This window comes from Salvia splendens, chromosome 7 (genome assembly GCF_004379255.2).
Source record: "Salvia splendens isolate huo1 chromosome 7, SspV2, whole genome shotgun sequence".
NCBI lineage: Eukaryota > Viridiplantae > Streptophyta > Magnoliopsida > Lamiales > Lamiaceae > Salvia > Salvia splendens.
This window is the reverse complement of record NC_056038.1, coordinates 6,135,165-6,158,908: the sequence shown is the minus strand read 5'-3', so window position 1 is coordinate 6,158,908 and position 23,744 is coordinate 6,135,165. Positions and strand designations below refer to the sequence as shown.

Here is a 23,744-nt window from a genome sequence, read left to right as displayed (position 1 = left end):
AATAAAAAACGGTCATATGACCGTTCAACTGTAATTTTCAAAAAAAATATTTATTTTCTTTTTTTATTCTATAAATACTCCTCTTTCACACACACAAACAAACATCTATTATTCTCAAATCATCTCTCTTTCCTCTTCAATTTTCATCTCAAATCATCTCTTTTATTCTTCTACCAAAGTTAATCTATTCATGGATCCATTTGAGCAAATGCGTCGAATAATGGAAGAATCACTTGAAGAAGATCGACGTAGGGAGCGGAAGAAATTAAATTATGTATTTTTAAATTTTTTAGGATTTTTAATTATATATTTTTTTAAATTTTTTTAAGAATTTTATGTTGTAATTTTATTTTATTTAATGAAATGTATTTTTATTAATTGAATTTGTTGGAAATAAAAATAAAAAATGAAATTGAATGAATAGTAAGTTAAAAGATGGTTAAAAGACGGATAAGAGATGGAGGGTTGCAGGTAGACGTCACCACGGTTCGGAATCGGCGGTTCCGGTTGAAGATTTTGTTGAACCTGAACCGGCCCGTCCTAGCTTGGACGGTTCCGGTTCCTGAACCGTGAACCAGCGGTTCATGTTAAGGTCCGGAACCGCCGGTTCCGGACCGGTTCGGCGGTTCATATTTTTTTTGTTAAAATTGTAATTCAAGTAAAAAATGTAAATATACTTGCATAAATAAAATTAGAATAATGCGATGTACAAATGCAATTTTATTGATACAAATTTCAACTATATTGCAAATTACAACTTTAAAATTACAAATTACAACTTAAAATTTACAAATTACAACTTAAAATTTATAAATTACAAAAGACTTAAAGTCTTGATTACAATTTACAAATTACATATTCGAAAAAAATGGGAGAAAAAAGAAATAAAGGAATAGAGAGTAGTGTGATTCTGTGAATATGATAGAGAGTAGTGTGATTGTGTAAATATGATAACGTAAACAACGTGAGTAAATTATGAGCGCAAATAACGTAAACAACTTGAGCAATTAGAGAGAATGTGGATAGAGAATATAGAAATTGAGATTGAGAAGAGAAAGACTTGTTAGCACAAGAATGAGGTGAGTAGAAATGAAGAGGAATGGGGTATTTATAGGGGGAAAATGTGATTAAATTAAATAAAAAAATTCAAAATTTCGAAAAACTGGCGGAACCGGCGGTTTTTTGGACGGAACCGCCGGTTTCGTCAACGCTTTCTGACTAAAACCGGCGGTTCCGTTGACGGTTTCTAAAAAGCCTAGTGTTTAGGTCGGAAATATGCCTGAAAAGCTGCTGGAACTGCCGAACCGCCGGTTCCGACGAAACCGGCGGTTTTGAACCGCCGGTTACGGTTTGCGCACAATTGGAACCTGAACCGGCCTGGGGGAATCGACGGTTCCAGGCACGGTTCGAACCGTCGCCTACGGTTCCGATTCCAGTTCGGAACCGCCGGTGACGGTTCCGGGCCGGTTCGAACGGTTCGGTTCGGTTTGGGGACGTCTAGTTGCAGGTTATGTCTCTTAGTTAAGAGATGGAGTGAAAAGTACAGTGGGATCCATGAATAGTTAAGGGATGAGACGGATAAGAGACAGCGTTGCGGATGGCCTAATGAATTGAATTTTTGAATATTTTTCTACAAATTATTTTTAAATTTTACAAAAGCCCCTATTAATAATCTAAATTACGTGAAAATAAACTTCTAAAGAAAAATTTGAAAATATAGTCGGTACTAATGTGTATTTTGGTTAGGGGTAAATGAGTTTGGTGTGTTCAAGCTGTGTCACGGGGGACGTGTTGAAGGATGAAGATTGTTAAAGGCACGAGGGTGTGATTGCGGGTAGGGTGATTTAAAGAGGTATTGTGCCAATTAACATTCCGATTACCGACAGACCAGTACTGCTCAATTATTGTCGTTTTCTCATTTTCTTCTCCACTGCTTTTGGTTTTGGCTATGGTAGTAATAAGACTTCAGTAATTCGTTATTTTAAGAAATGGTAATATCCGATTATAAATCCCTATCAATTTTTGGAGATCCAAAAGAAAAGAAGCGCGGGTGGTTCGGGTCGGGTCAGAATAGATCCATTCGTCCTATATATACATCCTACTCAACTCCAACACAAGTCTTTTGTGATTCCATTGCCAAATCCTTAATTTAGGGAAATTGTCACAATCTCCTGCATTACTGTCTCTCTCGTAAGTACTTACTACATTAACTACTCATGCTCTTCTTAATTTCAACCACCCCCAGATTTCTTCTATTGTAACTTGATTGATCGCTTTCAGTTTATACAACTTTGTCTTTGTTTCCTTGCTTGTTGGATTTTTCCGACCAATAAAAGTTGTTGTTGATGCTTGATTGCTGTGTACACTTTGCTCGTGAACTTATTCTGTTCTGATCAACATGATTTTTCGTTGCCTAGATTTTTATTTTTTGTTAGGAGAGTTCCCCTATCTTTATGTCAGTTAGAGGATTGAATTCTGTGGAGCAGATCTAAACCCTGTAAATTTACATGATGAGCTAATCAAATAGAACCCTGCATAATTGATTGGATCTCATATTAGTTACTCCATTTGTTTCAAATTTTGAATTTGCTAAAACTGCTTCATAGTTGAGTTATGGTTATTCATAGATGTCTGGATGCAGGAAAAGTTCCGGGGTTGGAGATTGTGGCTTATGTTTCTTGTTTAAGATAAATAATAATAATAATAATGTCGAGTGGTGGAAACACTCATTGGTGCCACCAGTGCACACAGCCTGTACGACCTCGAGGCCGTAACTTGGTCTGCCCGTACTGTGATGGTGGCTTTATACAAGAGCTGGCCGAAGTTATGGGCACTCACTCCGGTGATGGTTCTGGACTCGGGTTTATGCAAGATCCAAGATTTGGTATTATGGATGCGTTTGCAGCCCTAATGAGGCGCAGGATGATAGGAAGGGACCCGAACTTTGATGTCAGAGGACGAACAAGTGTGGGCGTTGGCCCCAGGCCTCCTGGCCAATTATTGATATACCATGGCCAAACACCAGTTGCTGTCGATCCATTTGATTTCTTTTTTAGTGATGGACATGGAGTGGGGCAAAGACGAGCTGATTCTGGTGAGATCTTTATGGGGCAACGACGGGCTGATTCTGGTGATTTCTTTATGGGGCATGGGTTACAGGAACTGATAGAGCAGCTGAGTGTGAATGACAGGCGGGGTCCTCCTCCAGCACCGCGTTCCGCGATTGATGCTATGCCAACCATCAAGATTTTGCAAAGGCATCTCAATACAGATGCTCACTGTCCTGTGTGTCAAGATAAGTTTGAATTGGGGACAAGAGCTAGACAGATGCCATGTGATCATATTTACCATTCAGACTGTATTGTGCCTTGGCTAGTCGAACATAATTCGTGCCCTGTCTGTCGTGTTGAGCTGCCTTCACTAGACTCTGCAAATTCTCGTTCTAACTTGAATCAGAGAGCAGTGAATGCAAGTGGCAACAGCAGCAGAAGGGGCAGTAGTAACTCTCAGAGTCAAGGGAGGTGGAATCCATTTTCGTTTCTGTGGCCTTCAAACTCATCGAATCAGAACACTCAACGCCATTCAGGAACTGAAGGAAACGGTGCAGCAGCTCCAAATGAGGAGCATAGCAGAACGCGCTGGCCTTTTGACTATTGATTTTACGTCTGCAATGCTCCCTCTTTTTATTCGTTTCTCAGTCGTGTTTGTTGTTGTCTGCCTCGAAAAAGTCAGTTTCTGGTTGTTAGTAAATCCCTTTTGGAGTTAAAACGATTTCCCTACCTGTATGCTAAACTTACACCACATATGAAAAGATCAACCCCACATGTCCTTACAAACTTGTGCCTCCATATATTTTAGTATCTCTCTTGGTTTTTTTTGCGCTCGATGTTACAGTTTGTCATTCCGTGTTAATTGTGTGCTTCCACTTGGTGATGTATGACAAGTTCTTGTGCATAGCTACTACCGTTTGGTGGGTCATCAGCAACCTCCGTCCTCACTGAATCATCGTTGGCCGCTGCCGCGCACCTACTATCATTTCTCTGTACATAATTCGTTATACATTTGCAGCAAATAAGACACGGATTTTAACAAGATAAATTCAAGAATTGTATTATCCGGAAACATGAGATTGATATTTGTAGTGAGTTTTGGCTGGATGGTGGATTTCAACAGATTTTGGGCAAGAAATCAAAATATGAAAGCCAATGAATCAAAGAAACTGTAATGCTTTTCCCATTAAGATATGATGTCTATTCATATTAAATACAAATCCAAAGCATAAAAGAACAAACACCAACATCAACACCCTTTTCTTTATTCGTAAAACCCATCACCATTCTCTTACAGTGTAGGAGAGGAAACAACTTGTCTGGGTAGACTGAAAAGGTCTTTCTCTTCAAATGGTGAAGTCCATTCCCGTGAACTACCAGCCATCAGGTCGTTGGGATTCGGCCCATCCATCGCTGCAGCATTCCCATTGGGCAGACCAGGCCTCATGGTAGACTTCAAACCCGCACCATATTTAAATGAATCATACAGGCTAGAATTAGTTGGAATGTAGTTAGCCCCAGTCCACGGGCCGTTAGGTTTTGGGAATAGTGACCCACGATCCAAACTCCAGTCAACGTTGGTGTAATCAAATTGCAACATTGAGCTGCCGGTGCTCCAGTCCACCTGAGATGAAGTCCCAGATGAGCCACTGGCACCAATGCAGGAGAAGAGACCAAGGGAGGAAGGTGCAGCAAGTGCTGGTGATCCGCCTTGACCCCAGTAAATGTTGGATTTTTTAGTTCCTGATGAATCAATTGGGCTGCTACTGGACATAAATTGCTGCTGTGATGACTGATATTGAGGTTGGCTGTGCGACTGATTTGAGCTAAAACCATTAGACACAGTAACAGATGGCACAAACCCATGTGGCTTCACTGTTTCAACAGAACTAGGATACCAACTCATAGCCATCTCTCCAGGAGGAGATGAGCTAATACTTGTGCTAGGAATCTGCTTTGCATTAACGGACTGAGGTCGCTGCATGACGATTACTGGTTCTTTGACTGATCCTAGCTGCAACTTCTTCAATTCATTTCCAACACCAACATAGCGAACATCCGTCTTGGCTGGAGTTGGTGATGGCAGAGACCGTGATGCTAAAGAAAATGATGCAGAAGAATCTGATCCTGCACTTGCCCACCTTTTCTCTGCAGGCACAATCTGCTGTTGTTTAGCCCAGTCAGCTTTAAGTGGTATTTTCTTTACCACCTGCATACTTTTGGTCACAGGATCCACTACAGACTCTACTGTGGCTGGAAGTTTGATGTAGTTGAAATCTTTGTCATCTCTTCTCTGCTGTACAGTGGTTACTGAAGTAGACTTTGGTTGTATTCTTAATGGATTCTGACTAATCGTTGCTAGCTTGCTATTTGCAACAGTAGGAGGATCGCCATTTTCATCAGGCTTAGACAAGACAGCAGGAGTCTCTTCCTTTTGTGCCTTTAATGTCTCTTCAGCCCTTTCAAGATCACCCTGACAGGATACTACAGCTCTTTCCACCTCTTGTTTGGAAGCCTTATATGTAATTTCCAAATATGTAATGCGAGCAAGCTCCTCTGATATGTCAATTTTCAAATTACCACCACCATCAAGATTGTTTTCCGAGTTCTTGTCTTCTTCACCTCCTTCAAAAAGCCATGATACTGATTCCTCTAACCTGCCTTCGTTCATAATAAGAGCCATTGCCGCTCGCTCTTGGGAGAAACCCATAGCAACAAGCTTCTGTGCCAGAGCTTCCAGCTTCCTCGACATGAGATAGCTACAGCACCGTTCATGCAACTCCTGCGCTCGCCTCTCCTTTTGACGCTGATGTTTCCTCTCATTCTTCTGACGTATTTTCTCTCTTTTGTCATTGTCAGCACCAGGTATTATATCCTGACGAGTAAGCGGCTGTGATGACTTTTCTTTATGGTCTTCAGAGTCGCCAGACCAACTACCATTATTGGAAATAGAGTCATACTCAATGCCCGTCCCTGATGAACTTCCATTATGGTCATCCGTATCATCTATATTCCGGAAACGACCATTAACATGAAGTGGACAGGCCGTAGGCACTGGTGCAGATTCAAATGTATGGAATGTTCTTGAAACAGGATTGTATCCACTTGCTGTGGTCCCACTACTGGCATTAACATGACTCAAAGGCTTCAGAGAATTCTTGGGAGCTTCTTTGCCAGTCTTCTTATCTTTAGACTTAGCCTTGGATGCTGGCGACATGTCTGCAACTTCAAGCTCTAATTTCTGCAAAACTTAAGAATAAAGAAGCATTAACCAGCAGCAAAATGTCACAGGCTAAGCCAAACATGTGCATGAATATTGCCATTCATTGTTTTCTTGGCAAGTGACTCGGTTAGAATATGAGAAAATAATTGATGTTTTCCTATTGTCACATAATATATCCAATCCAGGGTGCAATGGATCAAAGACTCGCAACCTTTCACACAAATGAACAGCTTTGACCAAGATGCCTAATCAATTGGCAAAAAATCAAATGTATCTGATATTGAGCTTATCCTGCAAGTATACATATTTCTGATTCTGAATACTGGTTATAAGAAGCAAAAATCTATTGTTGCCTTATTCAGTTCTAATGTCTTTTTTTAGTAGTACTATATATTTGCAAGACATATTAGAGTCTAATAGTCAGATCCCTGCAGTAACTTCCTTAGTGATTGTCATATAGTAATTCAATAATTCATGAAAGCCATTGTGTCGACATTATTTTCAACGTATTAAGTCATCTCCACAGTTATTATTTCCCTGCCTCAATAACTACCCTCACGTCAACCACTCTGAGTCTGAGCACCAAGCATTTATGCTTATTTTCCTCACTTGTTGTAACAATATCTAAAATTTGTTGACCATACAGCAAAACTCCCCACATTCACGTTTCAAATCTAGAGAAAATAACTACATAATCTCCCAGATCCAACAAAAGCAATACATAGACAATCAATCATCTTCGTGCAATCAATACACAATAATGCCTAATTGATGTTGACATTCCAAACATTCAAAAGGCTAATCGTAGAATGGCTAATGAAGGGAATACAACCCTACAGACACACATCCAAATAATACCAGGTTTCCTCAAGGAAAAACCACCTTTATTAATCAAATTCCATTTCCCAAATAAAATTAGGGAAGCGACACATCTACCCTCAACAATCCTATAAATAAAATAGAAAAATCACTGAGAAAAAGAAATTCAATCACGAATTTACAAAACCAGATTCATACAACCATTCGAAATGACAAATGCAGTCCGTAGATCAATCAATCGCAAACCAATAAAGAAGCCAGAACTCACAAAACAAGCCCCCACAAAACACAAGCAATGAGAGAAAACCAAACGCGCCGCCATCAAATTCATCTAATCGAATGCCAATGCGATACATTCCAAAATCTAAATAAATAAAAAAAATCAAAACCACGCCGCAACCCTAATCAAAATCGAAATAAAGCCACGCAACGCGGCAAAGCCTCACCTTAATAACGGATCGATGCGATCGATGGCGATATCGAGCGCCGCGGCGTCAGTCGGTTGCCCGTACGAGGAAGGAGGATTGGAGTTTAGTGTCGGAGAAATCGCGTATAGAGAGAGAAAAATTGTGAATTGTATAGCGTCACAGACGTATATATATATACGTGGAGAGAGGCGGGTGGGGATAATGCGAGGCTGAAATTAGTCACATTTGTATAAAGTCAAAAGGGAAATTAGTTTTATTTGACAAATTAGCAAGTGATGCATTTTTGTCATAATTGGGTATTAAATGCTATGCGTATCTATGAAAAAAAAATTATGCACCGCGTATTTATAAATATGTTGGTTTAGAATTTTATTAGATTGATTCTGATCATCAACTCTAATATCATTAATGGACTATTTGATATAATGGAATATAATCCAAGGAATGAAATGGTATTTTTACTATTATTCCATTCATTTGCTTGATAATTTTTACTTCAAGAATTATCATTATATTTGGAATTACCAATCCATTCCTTATAGAAATAGCCATTCCTTCCATTTTACTATGGGTTATTTCATTCCATTGCATTCCATTTCATTCTCTTTTCATTCTTATTTTAGATGCTAACAAAATTATAAAACGTTTATATTATATTTAAATCCACTGTCATTTAATTTTATAATAAAATTAAAATTTTTGAATTTTTTATTATTAAAAAAATCCACACTATACACACATTGCACACACATTGCGCACACACTACACACATTGCACACACCACACACTATACAATTACATAATATTCCTTACATTCACTAAGCATAAGAATGGAATGAAATCTCCATCACATTCCCAACCTCATTCCATTTCATTCCCTCCTCATTCCATTTCATCATACCAAGAAGCCCATAAGAATATCTCCAAGAGAGAAGATAAATAGAGAGATAAAGAGAAATAACTATGATATTTACTTTTTCTTCATAAAACTTATTCTTTAACGGTAAAGGTATTTAAGAACGTATTATACCTTTTTCAGTTTAAAAGATGCTTTTTTACATCTTGTCCACATAATACGTAAAATGGTATAGTAGTTATTTTTTATACCTTTTCAATTTAATTTCTTCACTTTTTTAAGAAGTTAATTATACTTATCTTTCTAATAAGATAAATGGAACATATATCTTCTCAATTTAGTTAGTTAGAGATATGGTATACATTTATGTTTTTATATTATCACAATTAAAATGATATATTATAGATTAATGAGTAATAAAATAATTTTCAAAGGTTGTATTCTCCTTACACTAACTGGCACTAGAATGTAAAGAATTGGATGGTCATTCTTGTGTTCATCCTTAATTTCTATAAATGAAAAGGATTTTGTGCAACTATTGAGAATGTTGGATCTCACTATCAGAGAAGAGCCGGTTCTAGGAGCCTGTTCGGATCACCTAATACTTTTATAATTATGTAGCAGGAAATGTATCACCAAATGCATAGAATGTATAACGAGTTATATATAATGTAGTAGATTATTGATTATTGTGATGCAAAATTATAGCGTAGAAAGTTAAGATAATCTTAATGAAAATTTAATATACTACTAATATTTATCGAAAGTTAGACAATATCGACACCTGCCTCGCGATAATATCTTGATGATGGAAAAAAAGGATTTACAATTGAAAATATCTTGCATCTCTGAAGTTTTGCAATTGAAGGAAACAAAAATTTAATGCAAAACGAACTTATGGCAATGCAAAACATAGTTTGTTGTGAATGAAACGAGATACGACTATAATAATACTAATTTAGGAAATAATATTATATCTATCTAAAAAATTGGCAAGATCGACACTTACCTTATGATGATGTAATTACGTGCGAAAAATGGGATTTAGAGATAACCAAAAATATATTGTTCATGCAAAACTAGTAGTACTAAATTCGTTATGCAAATTGTGCAATGTTAATATGCAGAATTATTTAAGTAGTATAATAAATTGTGAAATTGTTATCATTGAAAATAGAGTAATATTTAAAAAAATTGTTTGGCGTAAATAATACTAACATACCTTATTGAATAAAGATATAATGGGCGTGGTTTTAGGGAGATGATTTATAACCAGTATTACTCTTTCTTCAAAGACTATTTTAAACCACCACAATGTGAAGGCGTGGCGCGTAAGAGAGTTAGGATTTTCGAAGGGAATCCGACAAAACAGATTTTGACATACACAGAAGCTGTGAGGAGAGTTGATCCCATCTATGAGGCTCATGGAGAAGTCTCGAATGCCCGGGTCATTCTTGCTAAGGCTGTGCAGGCTGATCACAAGGCTGTGGATGATCTTGCTAGCATTTGGTGTGAATGGGCGGAGATGGAGCTCAGACACAACAATTTGAAAGGCGCAGTCGAACTCATTCAACGTGTTACTTAGAGCCATCTGCCGAGATCAAGAGGAGAGGTACAATTTAATTGTGTATGCTTTTTAGTAGGTGTATATCTTTATGTCGTCCAAATAAAAGTTGTGTGATTTTGGTCTGTTTCTACAGTAATGTAAAGTGGGTGACTTGTGATATTAATATGCATTTTTTGCTGATGTCTCTTATAGATTTGAAATGCTTTTTAGATTTGAAGTGCTTTTTTTTAATGAACATTTATGAAATTGATAGCCTTCCTCCCCACAAAAGCTCTGTTATACTTTGATACTAGTAGTATTTTGTTGGTTGGTTTTTCACCCTTTGTTTTTGTTAGCAACAAGAGTGGAACATAGACCACTGTTTCTTGTTTGTAAATTCTAGATGTGATAAGATTTAAATGATGTAAATAAGTTTAGCTTCTAATCAAGGCTTCAATGAAAACGTGGGAAATTTGTATCTGTTGTTTTGTGTATTAGTGTTTGATCTTTTGTCTTTATAATCAGCAACAATTAGTACTCCATCGTTTAAAAGTAAAAACAATAACAAAAATAAAAATAATTTAAAAAATGGAGATGCGAGGGATCGAACCCCGTGCCTCTCGCATGCAAAGCGAGCGCTCTACCATTTGAGCTACATCCCCAATTGATACTTTGTCACTGATTTGTGTAAATATACGTATAATTGTCCGAAAACTATATCACTTCCATTCCCGTAAAAAAGAAGCTTTGGTGGCATATGTTTTAAAAAAAAGTTCACTCGTACATAAGTGGTACTTGATCTTTATTTTATATCATTTTTTGTACCACATGACAATAATAACCCTAGGTACCAAACATGTGATTATTTTGTTATGGAGGATATTTTTAGAAATTTAAATTAAATAGAACCAAATATGTGATTTTTTTGTCTTTCTTTCTTATTTCTTTTTTACTTCTTTACTTTATTCTTCTTTCTTTTTTCTTCATTTTCTTCTTTTTTTTTAGTATTTTATCTTCCTTTCTTTTTTCTCCTTAGTTTATGTTTCTCTCTTTTCTCTTCTTTTTCTTCTTTCTTTTTAGTGTTTTATACATACATCTAATCGCATTCATAATATAAATCAATAACAAAACACCTATTTAAATTAATTATTTAAAGTAATTAGATTAATTGAATATTTTTAATTAAATTATTTATACTCATTTTAGGGTTGAAACACCTAATAAAAATATTCAACTCTTTATCATTATGAATATAATTCACAATTTTAAATTTTGATTAGGACTATATTGATTAGTTATTAATTTAATATAAAATAATTATTATTATTTATTAATTACTACTAGTTTTTACTATTATAACAATAATATTATTATAATAATTAAATATAATTATAACTATAATTATGATTAAGTATATTTAAATGATATTAAAAAATAAATTAATTATTAATTTATAACATCAAAATAATAATATTAATATTGATTAATAATAATACTAGTATAAAGAGGGAGGAGAATGAGAGAAGATATTATAATATCACTTTTGGTACTAGTTTTGTCAATGCCCAAAAACCCTTTATGACACAAATGAAAAAATGAATTTGTTTAGAGGGTATTTTGGGGTGAAAATTGCATCAGGTACAAAAAATGTGATTTATAAGTACCAAAAACGATATAAAATAAAAATCAGGTACCATTTATGTACGAAAGTAAAAAATCAGGTACCATTTATGTAGTTTACTCTTAAAAAAAGAGGTGAGCCATGAGTAGTAATATGGGTGGAGTTAGTGTTATAATGGTCAGATACGAGCGTGAATAAGTTATAAAAGTAAAAATAATAATTTTTGAGTTGGCGGTGGAATAATATCTAAAATAAGAAATGAAAATTGTTGTGAGATATACAAAAATATTGAAAAATGATGGTTTTTCTAGCACGAAGTGAGTATTGTTTTCGAAAATTTAGAATGATTTGGGCAAATTGAAAATGTTTTCTTCTTGGATTCATTATCAATTAATTACTAAATCACCAGTTTTGAGTTGCTTGCATTTGCAAACTAGAAATACCTATTTCTATACATGGAAAATAAAATTTATTAAAATGTAATTACTGTATTTGATATATCAAAAAAAAGTTTCTAAAAAACTTTAAGTTGATCAATAATAACATATTTAAGAGTCAAATGAGAATATTACACTATGAGGATTCACTACTTTTTAGCAGAACAATGATGACAATATTAAAGAGTCGAGTGAGAATATTATAATATGAGGGGTTGCATGGTAGCATTCCTCGATTAAAACAAAGATTAATTGTGGATATTAAAATGAAGATTGAATTACTATTGGTTTTACACGTTATTGTTTGATAAGATTAAAACCAAGATAAAAATGTTGCAAGTTATACTAGTGGATTAAGTTGTCAAATTAATTTCTTATTCTTATAAATATATTTATCTCATTTATATGCGACAAATAATAAAAATTTAATTAATAAAGTTTGAATCAAATGTTAATAAATTAATATATCAATTATAAAATAAATTCACTTTAATAAAATAAATATTAATTAAAACATACTCACACACCATCGCCTCATCCTTAGTTGCGGAGCGCCATGACCCATGACCACCGAATACACACAAATATCGAAGTCACTCACTCTCCATTCCCATGCCGCTGTTGTAAGAGCACCATCATCAATCATATTCTCTTGTCACAAATCGAACACATACACACAAAAGTTATCGAACACAAAATTTATTGACAAACCAACCGAATAGTAAAAATTTATTTTAACAATACCTTTTATAATAGTAAAAATATATTTATCGCCACTATAAATTTAAATAGAAAGTTATTTTGTGCCGCATCATAGTATATATGGGATAGAAGAAAAAAAAACTTAAAAAGTGGAGTAATTTATCAAACGGTAATTCTAAGTGCTCTGTCACAACGGCTAGTAAATTTAGTGCGGATGGAAACCGTACGATCATAAGAGATCCAACGTACCCTATTCGAAGCTGAACTATATATGACCGTTGTTGCGAAATCTCATTCTCTCCATTGTCGCTCTTCCATCACCAGATTTCTACAGAGAGAAGGCCGATTGTGGTTTGTGCATTGTGGCGACGACAGATAAACCCGAAGGAGGAGAGATACGCAGCGGCCGTCTCGGTGTGCTTCTGTCATCGTTTTGGACCAGTCTTGGAGAGGTTTTCGGTGGCCGTGAAGAAGAAATCGAAAGCGAAGAAGAAGAGGAGGAATTAGATTTGGAGATGGCTTCAAGAGTTGTCGCTGCCCCTGAGCAACCCATCGGTATGTTATACAATTGGCGCTGATCGTTCTTTTTTTCTTCTTTTTGAGTCAATTTGTTTCCACTCATTACTGTTTTTTATTTGTGTTTCTTCTCAAAGCCCTTCTGAAATTAGGTTTTAGAATTATTTATTCATCCATCAATTTACTTTTCAATCTGATTGGAGATTTGATGATAGGCTATTCACTCCGTTTCAGTTTTCTATTGAGGAAATTCATAGTTTTCTTTACCTGGCCTAAAATTTATGATTGTTGAGTTAGACTGTCTTGAACTGAGTGTTTGTTTAATGTTGGAGAAGTGTAACGATTTACATTTTAAGAATTGCTTTTTCTTTAATATGACGAGTAATCTCACACAGCAATATTCTTGATTTGGTTATCAGTTGGAGGAGGGAAGCAGAAGAATCCTCAGCCGGAAGCAAGGAATCGGAGGGTCTTGAGAGATATCGGAAACTTGGTTCCAGCACCGGTAGCTGAGGGAAAGCCGCAGAATCAGATCACTCGTCCTATAACAAGGAGATTTGGTGCTCAGCTATTGGCAAATGGTCAAGTTCAAGACAAGAACAACTGCAAGGCAAGACCTTAAAAAAAGAATTCTGCTCAATGCACTTCTTTGGCGTTTGGATTGTTTTGTTTTCTATGTTTTTCCCACAGCTGATTCTTGTTATCATCTACAGAAACAGCAGGCGGAAAACCCCAACATTCTAGTGGCAAAAGATGGTGCTGCAAAAGCTAATAGGGCCATGAATAGGAAGGAAGGCGTTGCTGTTGCTAAGCCAAAGAATGATGCAGTGATAGCCAAGAAATCTGCTAAAAGTCTCACTGCAATCCTCACAGCTCGAAGCAAAGTGAGACTTAGTTAGATGCTTCTACTTGAGATTATTTTCAACATCATATTGAGAACTTGTTCTGACGGTATCGGTTTGTTCTCTTAGGCTGCTTCTGGAGTGACTAAGAAGCTGAAGAATCTGATAGACATCGATGCAGTTGATGCGGATAATGAATTGGCAGCAGTGGAGTATGTTGAGGATATGTACAATTTCTATAAGCAAACAGAGGTGTGCGATTCATACTAATTGATTTCATCCTCACCTTCATCATTGATTGTTTGTGTAACATGTTTCAATCCTTTGACTCAATCAGGAAGATGGCAGAGTTCATGATTACATTGACTCACAGCCAGAGGTTAACTCTAAAATGAGAGGCATTCTGGTTGATTGGTTGATTGAAGTTCACAAGAAGTTTGAACTGGTGCCGGAGAGCCTCTACCTCACCATCAACATAGTGGACCGTTTTCTTGCAGTGAAGACTGTCCTGAGAAGGGAGCTTCAGTTGGTGGGCATGAGCTCGATGCTGATTGCTTGCAAGTACGAGGAGATATGGGCACCGGAGGTGAGCGACTTTATAGCCATATCAGATAATGCTTATGTGAGGGAGCAAGTGCTTTTCATGGAGAAGGCTATTCTTGGGAAGCTGGAGTGGTACCTGACTGTTCCAACACCTTACGTGTTTCTGGTTCGATACATCAAAGCATCTGTCCCTTCTGATAAGGAGGTAGATTAAGATTTATTCATCCAAACAAATTTTCACATATTTTTGCATTTAAAGAATGTGAAAATTGAATGCTTGCTTATTTGTTGTAGATGGAGAACATGGTGTTCTTCTATGCTGAACTTTGCTTGATGAGCTACACAACGATCATAGAGCATAGTCCTTCGAAGATTGCGGCTTCTGCTGTATATGCTGCACGATGTGCGCTTAACAGAAGCCCCTCGTGGACTGAGACACTCGAGCATCACACTGGCTACTCTGAGGGTCACTTGATGTATGCAAAACTATACTATTCTTTTTTCCATCTGACTTTAGATAATACGTGTGTATTAATTGATTCTCGGCGTATCTGATTGATATATATCAGGGAGTGCGCGAAGATGCTGGTCAGTTTCCACTTCGGAGCAGCAGAGAACAAGCTCAAGGCTGTGTATCGGAAATACACAAATCCAGAGAGAGGAGCTGTTGCACTCATTCCTCCTGCCAGTGCTCTCATTCCAGTTCCATTTTGAATTTGCTGCTACTGTTAGTAAATACAACCGTTTACTATATTAGTAATTTCAAGTCAAATTAGAGATCATTTGACTGTACTGATGAATGAATTAATTCAATTTATGTTTCTAGTAAAGCCAATGATGTGTAAATTGTGTTTGTTAATCTTGCTTTCAATGTTTCAAGATACTACAAGTTTACACAAGTAAAATGTTAAAAACAATCCTTGTATTACAACAACAAAAGGCCTCTCTTTTCATCACCACACATCATCTCATGCCTCTGGCGGCATCTTCACCTTTCCTCCGCAGCAACCCTTTCTCTCTGGTCCATCCACTACAACTTTTTTCTGGCAACTTGAATTCCCGAGCTCGTCCCGCCTCTCGAGGAACTCAGAGTTCTCTTTCCAAACCTCGCCATTGGTATAAACTTCCTTCTTCCATATAGGAACCAATGCCTTAACCTCATCGATGATGAACTTGCAAGCATCCAAGGCATCTGCACGATGAACGGCTGAGGTTGCTATGAAAACACTTGTTTCACCAACAGGAACGGGGCCTAAGCGATGGGCCACTGCAATTGAATTCAGGTTCCATGATGATCTTGCAGAAGTGCATATCGTCTTGATGTATCGTACAGCCATGGGGACGTATGCTTCGTACCTCAGCTCCAAGACAGTCTTGCCCTCGAAGGTGTCGCGAGTGGTGCCACCAAATGTTGCTATGGCGCCACAGCTCGGAGACTGGACATAGCTCATGTATCTGCTCGTGTCAATAGCCACATTCTCCTCCAATATCTCTATTAGATTCATGTCTTCTTCCTCTGAGGCCATTATTACTCAGATATGGAGAAAGAATCCACAAGAATAGCTAGCTCAATGTTTCAGAATATTCTGCAGAAAAGCAAAGGAATTCAACAAATTTAGCCTTTGTTCTGTCCAAAACACAAAAATACTAAAACAAGCTTCAAATTTGTAACAAGTTTTAGCTCCATTAATCCTAACTCGGCAATATAACCCTAAAATGCATAAAATTGGAAGTGCTAAAAGTGAACACAATTCAGCGCTGCTAAAAGATTCATCTTTTTTAACCCTTCCCTTCCAAATTTGTCCACCAAAAGTCCAAAACACAGAAGCCACACAGAACAGAATTTCTAGCAAAACCATAAAATTTAATCAAGATTGGAGCAATTTATAGGGGACAAAAACACTAAGGAAAGTTGCAATTTTGAAAATAAAATCGAACAAAAAAGATGGATTGCAGCCACTATTATGATACTACCAAAATCTCAAAACTCAACAAAATCCAGACACGAAGCATCAGAACGAGCTATTCAATAAAATTAATCACAATTAATCTTTCAAACGATTAATTCCAAAAGAATTTAATAATCCTTTAACTGGAAACGCCTAAGGTCAAAGCAAATAAGAAAAGCATGTTCACGATATGGATAACACAACCCAACGGTGACCGACAAAATAAAGTGAAGTGAAAAAATTTTAAAGAAGAAGAAAGAAGCAAGCTCATTGAATCAATTCGGAGTTCTGACCTCAGCTTCAACGTGAACGGGATGAGAGAGAAGCCAATTGAAACTTCTCTCGTGAGAGTATATATGTATGCATCTGTATTAATTACTATATTTTTAGTATAATGGGCCTTGAAATGGAGTTAGGCCATATAATGGGCCTTGAAATGGAGTTCGGCCATCCACAACGCTGTCACTATACCGTCCCTTAGGGCATCCGTAAGGGGTGGCGTGGCCGGCCCTCGTTGCAGCCGGCCGTTCCGTCCCCATCCCGTTCCTAGCTCGTCCCGTGGACCGCGACCGCGAGACGCGGCACGTGACGTCTCGCCACGCGCCGAGGCGACGTGGCGAGCTCCCAGGCCATGCGTGACGCCCACTCGCTGGCCCGCGAGTGGGTTTCGTCACGGTGACGCAATAATTAATTTTTTAAAAAAATAAAATTTAAATAAAAAAATTTAAATAAAATTTTTTTTTTTGCAACGGTAATGTTACCGTTTTTTTTCCGTTTTAATTTTTTATTTTATTTTTTTTATCCCTAAACTCTATAAATACTCCTATTTCATACTCATTTCACTCACAAACACACATCTATTCCTCTCAAATCCTCTCTATTTCCACCTCAATTTTCATCTCAAATCAACTCTGTTTTTCTTCTCCCAAATTTAAATGGATCATTTTGAACAAATGCGTCAAATAATGGAACAATCACTTGAAGAAGATCGACGACGGGAGGCGGAGGACACGCGACTCTAGCACCCACACCTAACTCTAAGAGAATCTAATTGAGCACATTTGGGCAAACTTTGGCGGATGAAATTATTAAATTGTATACTTTTATTTTTTAGGACATTATTAAATTATGTTTTTTTTACGAATTTTATGTTGTAACTTTATTTTATTTAATGAAGTGTATTTTTTATTAATTGAATTTGGTTGGAAATAAAATTAAAAAATGAAATTGAATGAATAGTAATTTAAGGAACGGTTAAGGGACGGATAAGAAACAGAGGGTTGTAGATTCCGTTCCTTAGTTAAGAAATTGAGTTAAAAAGTACAGTGGGACCCGCAAATAATAGTTTAAGGAACGGTTACTGGCTGTGGAGCTTCCGGGGGCTTCGGGGTCGAACCAATTTCCCGCCTCGGGTCCTTCGTCTTGGACAATCATGTTGTGCAAGATTATGCACGTATACATGATGTCGGCCATGTTCTCCATGAACCACGAACGAGACGGGGCTTTGATAATGTTGAAGCGCGCTTGGAGAACCCTGAACGCCCGCTCCACATCCTTCCGAGCAGCCTCCTGCTTCTGCGCAAAAAGCGCCTGCTTTGCATTCACAGGCCTAGCGCACGTGTTCACGAAGGTTGGCCACTTCGGGTAGATGTCGTCGGCAAGATAGTACCCCATTATATAACGCCGGTTGTTAGCGGTGAAGTTGATGGCCGGTGCTTTACCATCCAAAACTTCGGCGAAGAGGTCGGATTGCTGGAGCACATTTATGTCGTTGTTATAGCCGAGGACCCCGAAGTACGCATGTCAGATCCATAGCCGGTAGTCGGCGATGACCTCGAGTATAACGGTGGGGTGGGTGCCTTTGTGGCCGCTCGTGTACGACCCCCTCCACGCCACCGGGCAATTCTTCCATTGCCAGTGCATGCAGTCGACGCTGGCAAGCATCCGGAGAAGCCATGCACTTGTTCGTGAAGGCGGAGTAGGAACTGGCAATCTGTCGTGCTTGGATTCCGGAGAAATTCATCGGTGAAGGCTGCCAAGACGCCTTTGCAGAATTGGAGCAAGCACATTCTCCCAGTGCTGTTTCCAATGTGGAGGTATTTGTCGAACACATCCACCGTTTGTCCAGTCGCAAGCTGACGGATTGCTGCAGTACATTTCTGCAGCGTCGTGTGGCTGGGACGGCCGATGGCGTCGAACCTTTCTTGGAAGAACTCTTCACGGCCCGCCAATGTATTTGAGATGTGGAGAAATATCGGTCGCCGCATGCGGAAACGGCGACTGAAGTAGGTATCTCCCCACACCGGATTATCGCAGAAGTAGTCGCGGACTAACCTTGCGGCGGCTTCCTCCCGGTTACAATGGATGTAAGTTCGGGAGCGTCTTTGGGGGGCGCGGCTTCCTCCGCTTCCCGACGTCGATCTTCTTCAAGTGATTCTTCCATTATTTGACGCATTTGCTCATATGGATCCATGGGATCGATTAAATTTGGGGAAGAATAAAAGAGAGATGATTTGAGATGAAAATTGGAGAGGAAATGAAGATGATTTGGGAAGAATAGATGTGTAGTTGTGTGTGAAATGAAGATGAATTATGAGTATTTATAGAGTAAAAAAAAATGGAAACGACTATAAAAAACGGTAACATTGCCGTTTTCACAATTCATTTTAAAAAAAAAATGAATTATTGCGTCAGCATGACGAATCCCACTCGTGGGCCGGCGAGTGGGCGTCACGCATCGCCTGGGAGCTCGCCACGTCACCTCGGCGCGTGGAAAGACGTCACGCGATTGGTCACTGCGGGACGTGCTAGGGACGGGACTAAACGCTGCAATGCGTCCCGTCCCGGTTCCGTCACTGTGGAACGAAACACGGGCCACCCGCGTAACGCGTGGCGCGGGTGGCCTTAGACCATGTTTATCGGGATGGGTGGGTCGGTTGCCATGTAGGTAATGCAATTAAAAAAAATTAATTCACACACAAGTCTCCCTCTCTCCTCGACCCAAGTCTCCTTCTCTCCTCAAACACACCTTCGGTCTCTCTTCTCATTTAACCACTCAGCCAATGAGATTGTGCCAAATGGCACAATTTCATTGGCTGATATTATTATTTTTAATAATTAACATATCTTTAATATATTATATTTAAAAATTATAAAATTTATACCAAATTTCATAATTTTTCTTCCTCTATAAATAGAGACCACATTTGCTATAGTTTTGCACACAAAAAATATTATCTTTTCTCCTCCTATAATCCTTATTGTTTAGTAGAATTTCATATTTTTTAGTTTCCCTTGTTGGTAGAGCATATATGTGCAAAATTTGGCAATTACAATTGAATGTCTAGTTTTCATCTTATGTTTGAGCACTAATTATGTATTTTCAATTTCGTATTTGAATGAATGTAATTTATGTTTTTTATTTATTTGTTTTTATAATTTTTAATTTGTCATTTATTATGTTTTTTGATAAATTTACAATAATAAGTATTTCATGTAATAATAATAGTATTAAAAAATAATGTAAAAATAAATATATAATAGTGTGGTTGGGTGGTCATTGATAAACCATGAAAATATGTGTGGTTGGGTTGGATGAATATTAATGATGTGGAAGATGATGTGGAGGAGATAGAAATGAATTAAATATTGAAAAAGTGGATGGTTGGGTTGGGTCTGGGGGTTGCTGATAAACATGGTCTTAAAATGTGTTGGGTTTTCTAATATAGAATTTCTTTTATTATTTAGGGCTCGTTCGGTTCTTCACAATTTGAATAGGTTTTTTTATTTAGGGCTCGTTCTGTTCTTTACAATTTGAATAGGCATAATTGTATGTTGACTTATTTGTATCATACTGGTCCCACCAAGCCGTAAATATATGTGAGGTGTTTGTTGTTCCATATTTGGCTGACAACATGCAAGTAGCTTCCATGCGTTATGAGATCATCCACTACGCGTCCCGTGCCGGGCTTGCGTCTCGTCCCGGAGGGACGGGTCCTCTGCGGGACGCGTTGCAGCGACCATCCCGTCCCTAGCCCGCGCCCGTCTCGTCGAGACACGGGACGCGCTGTCCCGCCACGCGCCAGCGACACGTGTCTCGTCCCCATGCGTGCGTGACGCCCACTCGCTGGCCCGCGAGTGGGCGTCGTCACTGATGACGCAATAATTCGTTTTTTTTTTAATTAAACTTTTAATAAAAAAAAATTCAAACGGTAATATTACCGTTAAATTTTTATTTTCATTTTTTTAATTTTTTTTATATATTTTACTCTATAAATAATCCTATTTCATACTCATTTCAAACACAAACACACATCTATTCCTCTCAAATCCTCTCTATCACTCCAATTTCCATCTTCAATCAACTCAAACAAATGGATCCTTTTGAGCAAATGCGTCAATTAATGGAACTATCACTCGAAGAAGATCGACGACGACGAAGGACCCGATGCGGGAAATTGGTTCGACCCCGAATCCCCCGGAAGCTCAACCGCAAGTAGTCCGCCGCGAAGTGGAGCGCATCCGTCTATACAAGAACGGTTGGCTATTCAGGCAAGGACACGCGACTCTAGCGCCCACACCCAACTCCAAGAGGATCTAATTGAGCACATTTGGAAAAACTTTGGCGGAGCAGATTAAATTATGTCATTTTTATTTTTTTAGAATTTTAATTATGTCTTCGTTTTTTTTAATTTTAAGTTGTAATGTTGTTTTAATTTTAATAAAGTGTGTTTGTTTAAATTGAATTGGGTTGAAAAAAAATTATAAATGAAATTGAATGAATAGTAATTAAGGGAAGGTATAGAGACGGTTAAGGGACGGAGCGTTGCAGGTTCCGTCTCTTAGTTAAGGGATGGATGAAAAAAGGACAGTGGGGCCCTCAAATAGTAGTTAAGGGACGGTTTAAGAGACGGTATAGAGACAGCGTAGTGCATGGCCTGACATTTCTGTCCCTATCAAGTAACTTTAATTCCTCAACTACCCCACCGTCGATTAAAGCGGTAAGAACGAAAACGAAACATTTGAATTACCCTCCAAAATTTTCGTCTATTCGCGGCAACTCGCAGCATATATACACACTACTTCTCTCTCAACTATGTCTACACAAACCACCGTGTGCAAGGTGTCGACCTCCGTCGTTTTTCTCTTTTTCGAGTTTGATTTGTAATCAAATTTTTTTTTGTGGCTGTTATGTGTTAACGACGTTGTTGTTGTGGTGCACAGGTCAATATGTCGCAGTCGATGGTTGTTGTAGGGTCCGGAATTGATGGAGCCGGCAGTGCTGCAGGTTGTTGTAGGACATGGTATCTGGCCTCACCTCGTTTTGTTTTTTTATTGGTCGAATAATTCCCATATCTTGCAGGGAACCCTGACAAACCCCGTCGCAAATATAAAAAGGGTGACCGAACCCGTCGTATGTGGTCTCACTGGGAAGAAGAAATTTTGGCTGCGACGTTGGTGGAACTTGTGGCTTTGGGGTGGAAATCGGACAACGAGTTTCGATCTGGTTATCTCTAGAGGTGCGAGGATAACATTCGTCAAGAATTTCTGACGTCGGATATCAAAGGCACTCCGCATATCGTGTCCAAAATCACCTCCTGGAAAACAATCTACACTAGCCCGCGTAATATTCTGGACAGGACGGGTGTAGGGTTTAATTCGAACGGCAACTACAAGATTGACATAGACGACCAACAGTGGGAACATGTAGTCCATGTACGCACGGAAAGCGCAGTGCATGTTCTGTATGTACTTATTTTCCTTTTCTTACTGCTACAGGTTGACCCTAAGAGCATCCACAACGGTGGTGGCCCAACCCGCGTCCGTCCGCGCCACTGGCACGGACGTGTCTCGCCGCTGGCACGGCGCTGCTCGATGCATCGAGCAGCACCGTGCCAGCGAGCAGGACACGTGGCGCGCGGCGATTGGGCAACGACATAGCCGTTGCCTTTGAATTTTTTTTTTAATTAAAAAAATGATTAAAAAAATTCACTTCCCAAAAAAATATATCCGTTTATTACCGTTTTTACCACTTTTTAATTTTTTTTCCCCCAAAAATACACACTTTCATCTATAAATACTCCCACTTTCACACCCAAAAATTCACATCAAACTACACAATTCTCATCTTCATTCTCCCATATTCATTCTCATCTTCATTCTCCCATATCCATTCACATCAAACCCACGCAACTTCAAACGCACGAGACCATGATATTGGGTCTCCAAAAAACAATTGGGGTTAGTGCCGCCGGATGAGTAGTCTTCCTCATGTAATTTTTAGGAGTTTAATTATGTAATTTTTAGGAGTTTAATTATGTAATTTTTAATTTTTAGATTTTAATTATGTAATTTTTAATTTTTAGGATTTTAATTATGCCTTTTTTATTTTATTTGTAATTTTAAATATTTATTGTGGGTTTTTAATGAATTTTAATATTATGGAAATGTTTTTGTTTAATTGAATTTTAAATTGAATTGTGCTCGTCCTTGCGGAAGAGCACAGCTGTGGGTGTTGTACTCTTGCCAGAGAGCAGGCATGAATAGTGGCGTCGGGCCCACAACCGTGCTCGCTGGCAAGAGCACAGTTGTGGATGCTCTAAAGCCAAATTTATGCGGAACAAGTCTTGGCCTTTCTGGGAGACTTGGAAGTGCATATTCGGTAAAGACTAAAGGACAGGAGTCGGAGCAGAGAGTGTATCTGTAGTAGCTGCGCGGCTGCGCGATCCTGACGTGGTTGGTGGAGGAAGGCATTGCGAAACCTCTAGGCCCGCATTGTTACCCCATTAATGTAACGCCCGCCTTTTTTCCTTGCATTTTGGGATATTTTTTTTAATATCTCCAACTTCCCTAAAATCTCTCCACCAAACCAAATTTCTACAGAATTTATTATATATATATATATATATATATATATATATATATATATATATATATATATATATATATATATATATATATCAACCACTCCAAATCAGTTTCATATCTACAAATTATATGTATAGATATATATGTAAAATCCCCCACGATTTTCACCCTCCTTCCAAATTCTAGAAAAAAACAAACAAAGGAGATAGCTAAAGGAGTTGGAGAAACGAGCGATCCAGTTGACAATTGAGAAAGGCAACGAGATGCAGAATCTGCCCCCTTCAGAGTTGAGTAAGCATGTTGTGGAGATGAAGGAAACGGCAGCATGTAAGCGACGACACTGCG

At 38.1% G+C, this 23,744-nt stretch overlaps 4 protein-coding genes and 1 non-coding gene across 7 annotated transcripts; 2 read left to right on the top strand and 3 right to left on the bottom strand.

Moving 5' to 3' along the window:
* Positions 1-2,082: 2,082 nt before the first annotated feature.
* Positions 2,083-3,836, top strand: LOC121741605 (probable E3 ubiquitin-protein ligase RHC1A). 2 transcript variants are annotated; one of them, XM_042134444.1, is made up of 2 exons: positions 2,083-2,190; positions 2,642-3,836. In XM_042134444.1, exon 2 carries the CDS (start codon positions 2,707-2,709, stop codon positions 3,655-3,657), a length of 951 nt encoding a protein of 316 aa, XP_041990378.1. In that variant the 5' UTR covers positions 2,083-2,190; positions 2,642-2,706; the 3' UTR covers positions 3,658-3,836. The 2 variants fall into 2 exon arrangements, with proteins under 2 accessions (XP_041990378.1, XP_041990380.1); XM_042134446.1 differs by having other exon boundaries at positions 2,091-2,190; positions 2,628-3,836.
* A 374-nt stretch (positions 3,837-4,210) lies between these two features.
* LOC121741604 lies at positions 4,211-7,671 on the bottom strand. Of its 2 annotated transcripts, none has more exons than XM_042134442.1 (2): positions 7,539-7,671; positions 4,211-6,299 (listed from the first exon to the last, which is right to left on the bottom strand). In XM_042134442.1, the coding sequence occupies exon 2, from the start codon at positions 6,265-6,267 to the stop codon at positions 4,342-4,344; it is 1,926 nt and encodes a 641-aa protein (XP_041990376.1). In that variant the 5' UTR covers positions 6,268-6,299; positions 7,539-7,671; the 3' UTR covers positions 4,211-4,341. The 2 variants fall into 2 exon arrangements, with proteins under 2 accessions (XP_041990376.1, XP_041990377.1); XM_042134443.1 differs by having other exon boundaries at positions 4,211-6,291; positions 7,539-7,660.
* Positions 7,672-10,511: 2,840 nt separating this feature from the next.
* Positions 10,512-10,584, bottom strand: TRNAA-UGC. Its single transcript has one exon. It is a non-coding gene; the product is annotated as a tRNA-Ala (tRNA).
* Positions 10,585-12,989: 2,405 nt separating this feature from the next.
* Positions 12,990-15,413, top strand: LOC121740948 (G2/mitotic-specific cyclin S13-7-like). The gene is made up of 7 exons (XM_042133613.1): positions 12,990-13,237; positions 13,618-13,808; positions 13,912-14,082; positions 14,170-14,292; positions 14,378-14,788; positions 14,878-15,059; positions 15,153-15,413. Exons 1-7 carry the CDS (start codon positions 13,198-13,200, stop codon positions 15,295-15,297), a joined length of 1,263 nt encoding a protein of 420 aa, XP_041989547.1. The 5' UTR covers positions 12,990-13,197; the 3' UTR covers positions 15,298-15,413.
* Positions 15,414-15,464: 51 nt separating this feature from the next.
* On the bottom strand, positions 15,465-16,901 carry LOC121740949 (molybdopterin synthase catalytic subunit-like). The gene is made up of 2 exons (XM_042133614.1): positions 16,826-16,901; positions 15,465-16,169 (listed from the first exon to the last, which is right to left on the bottom strand). Exon 2 carries the CDS (start codon positions 16,107-16,109, stop codon positions 15,552-15,554), a length of 558 nt encoding a protein of 185 aa, XP_041989548.1. The 5' UTR covers positions 16,110-16,169; positions 16,826-16,901; the 3' UTR covers positions 15,465-15,551.
* Positions 16,902-23,744: the final 6,843 nt, after the last annotated feature.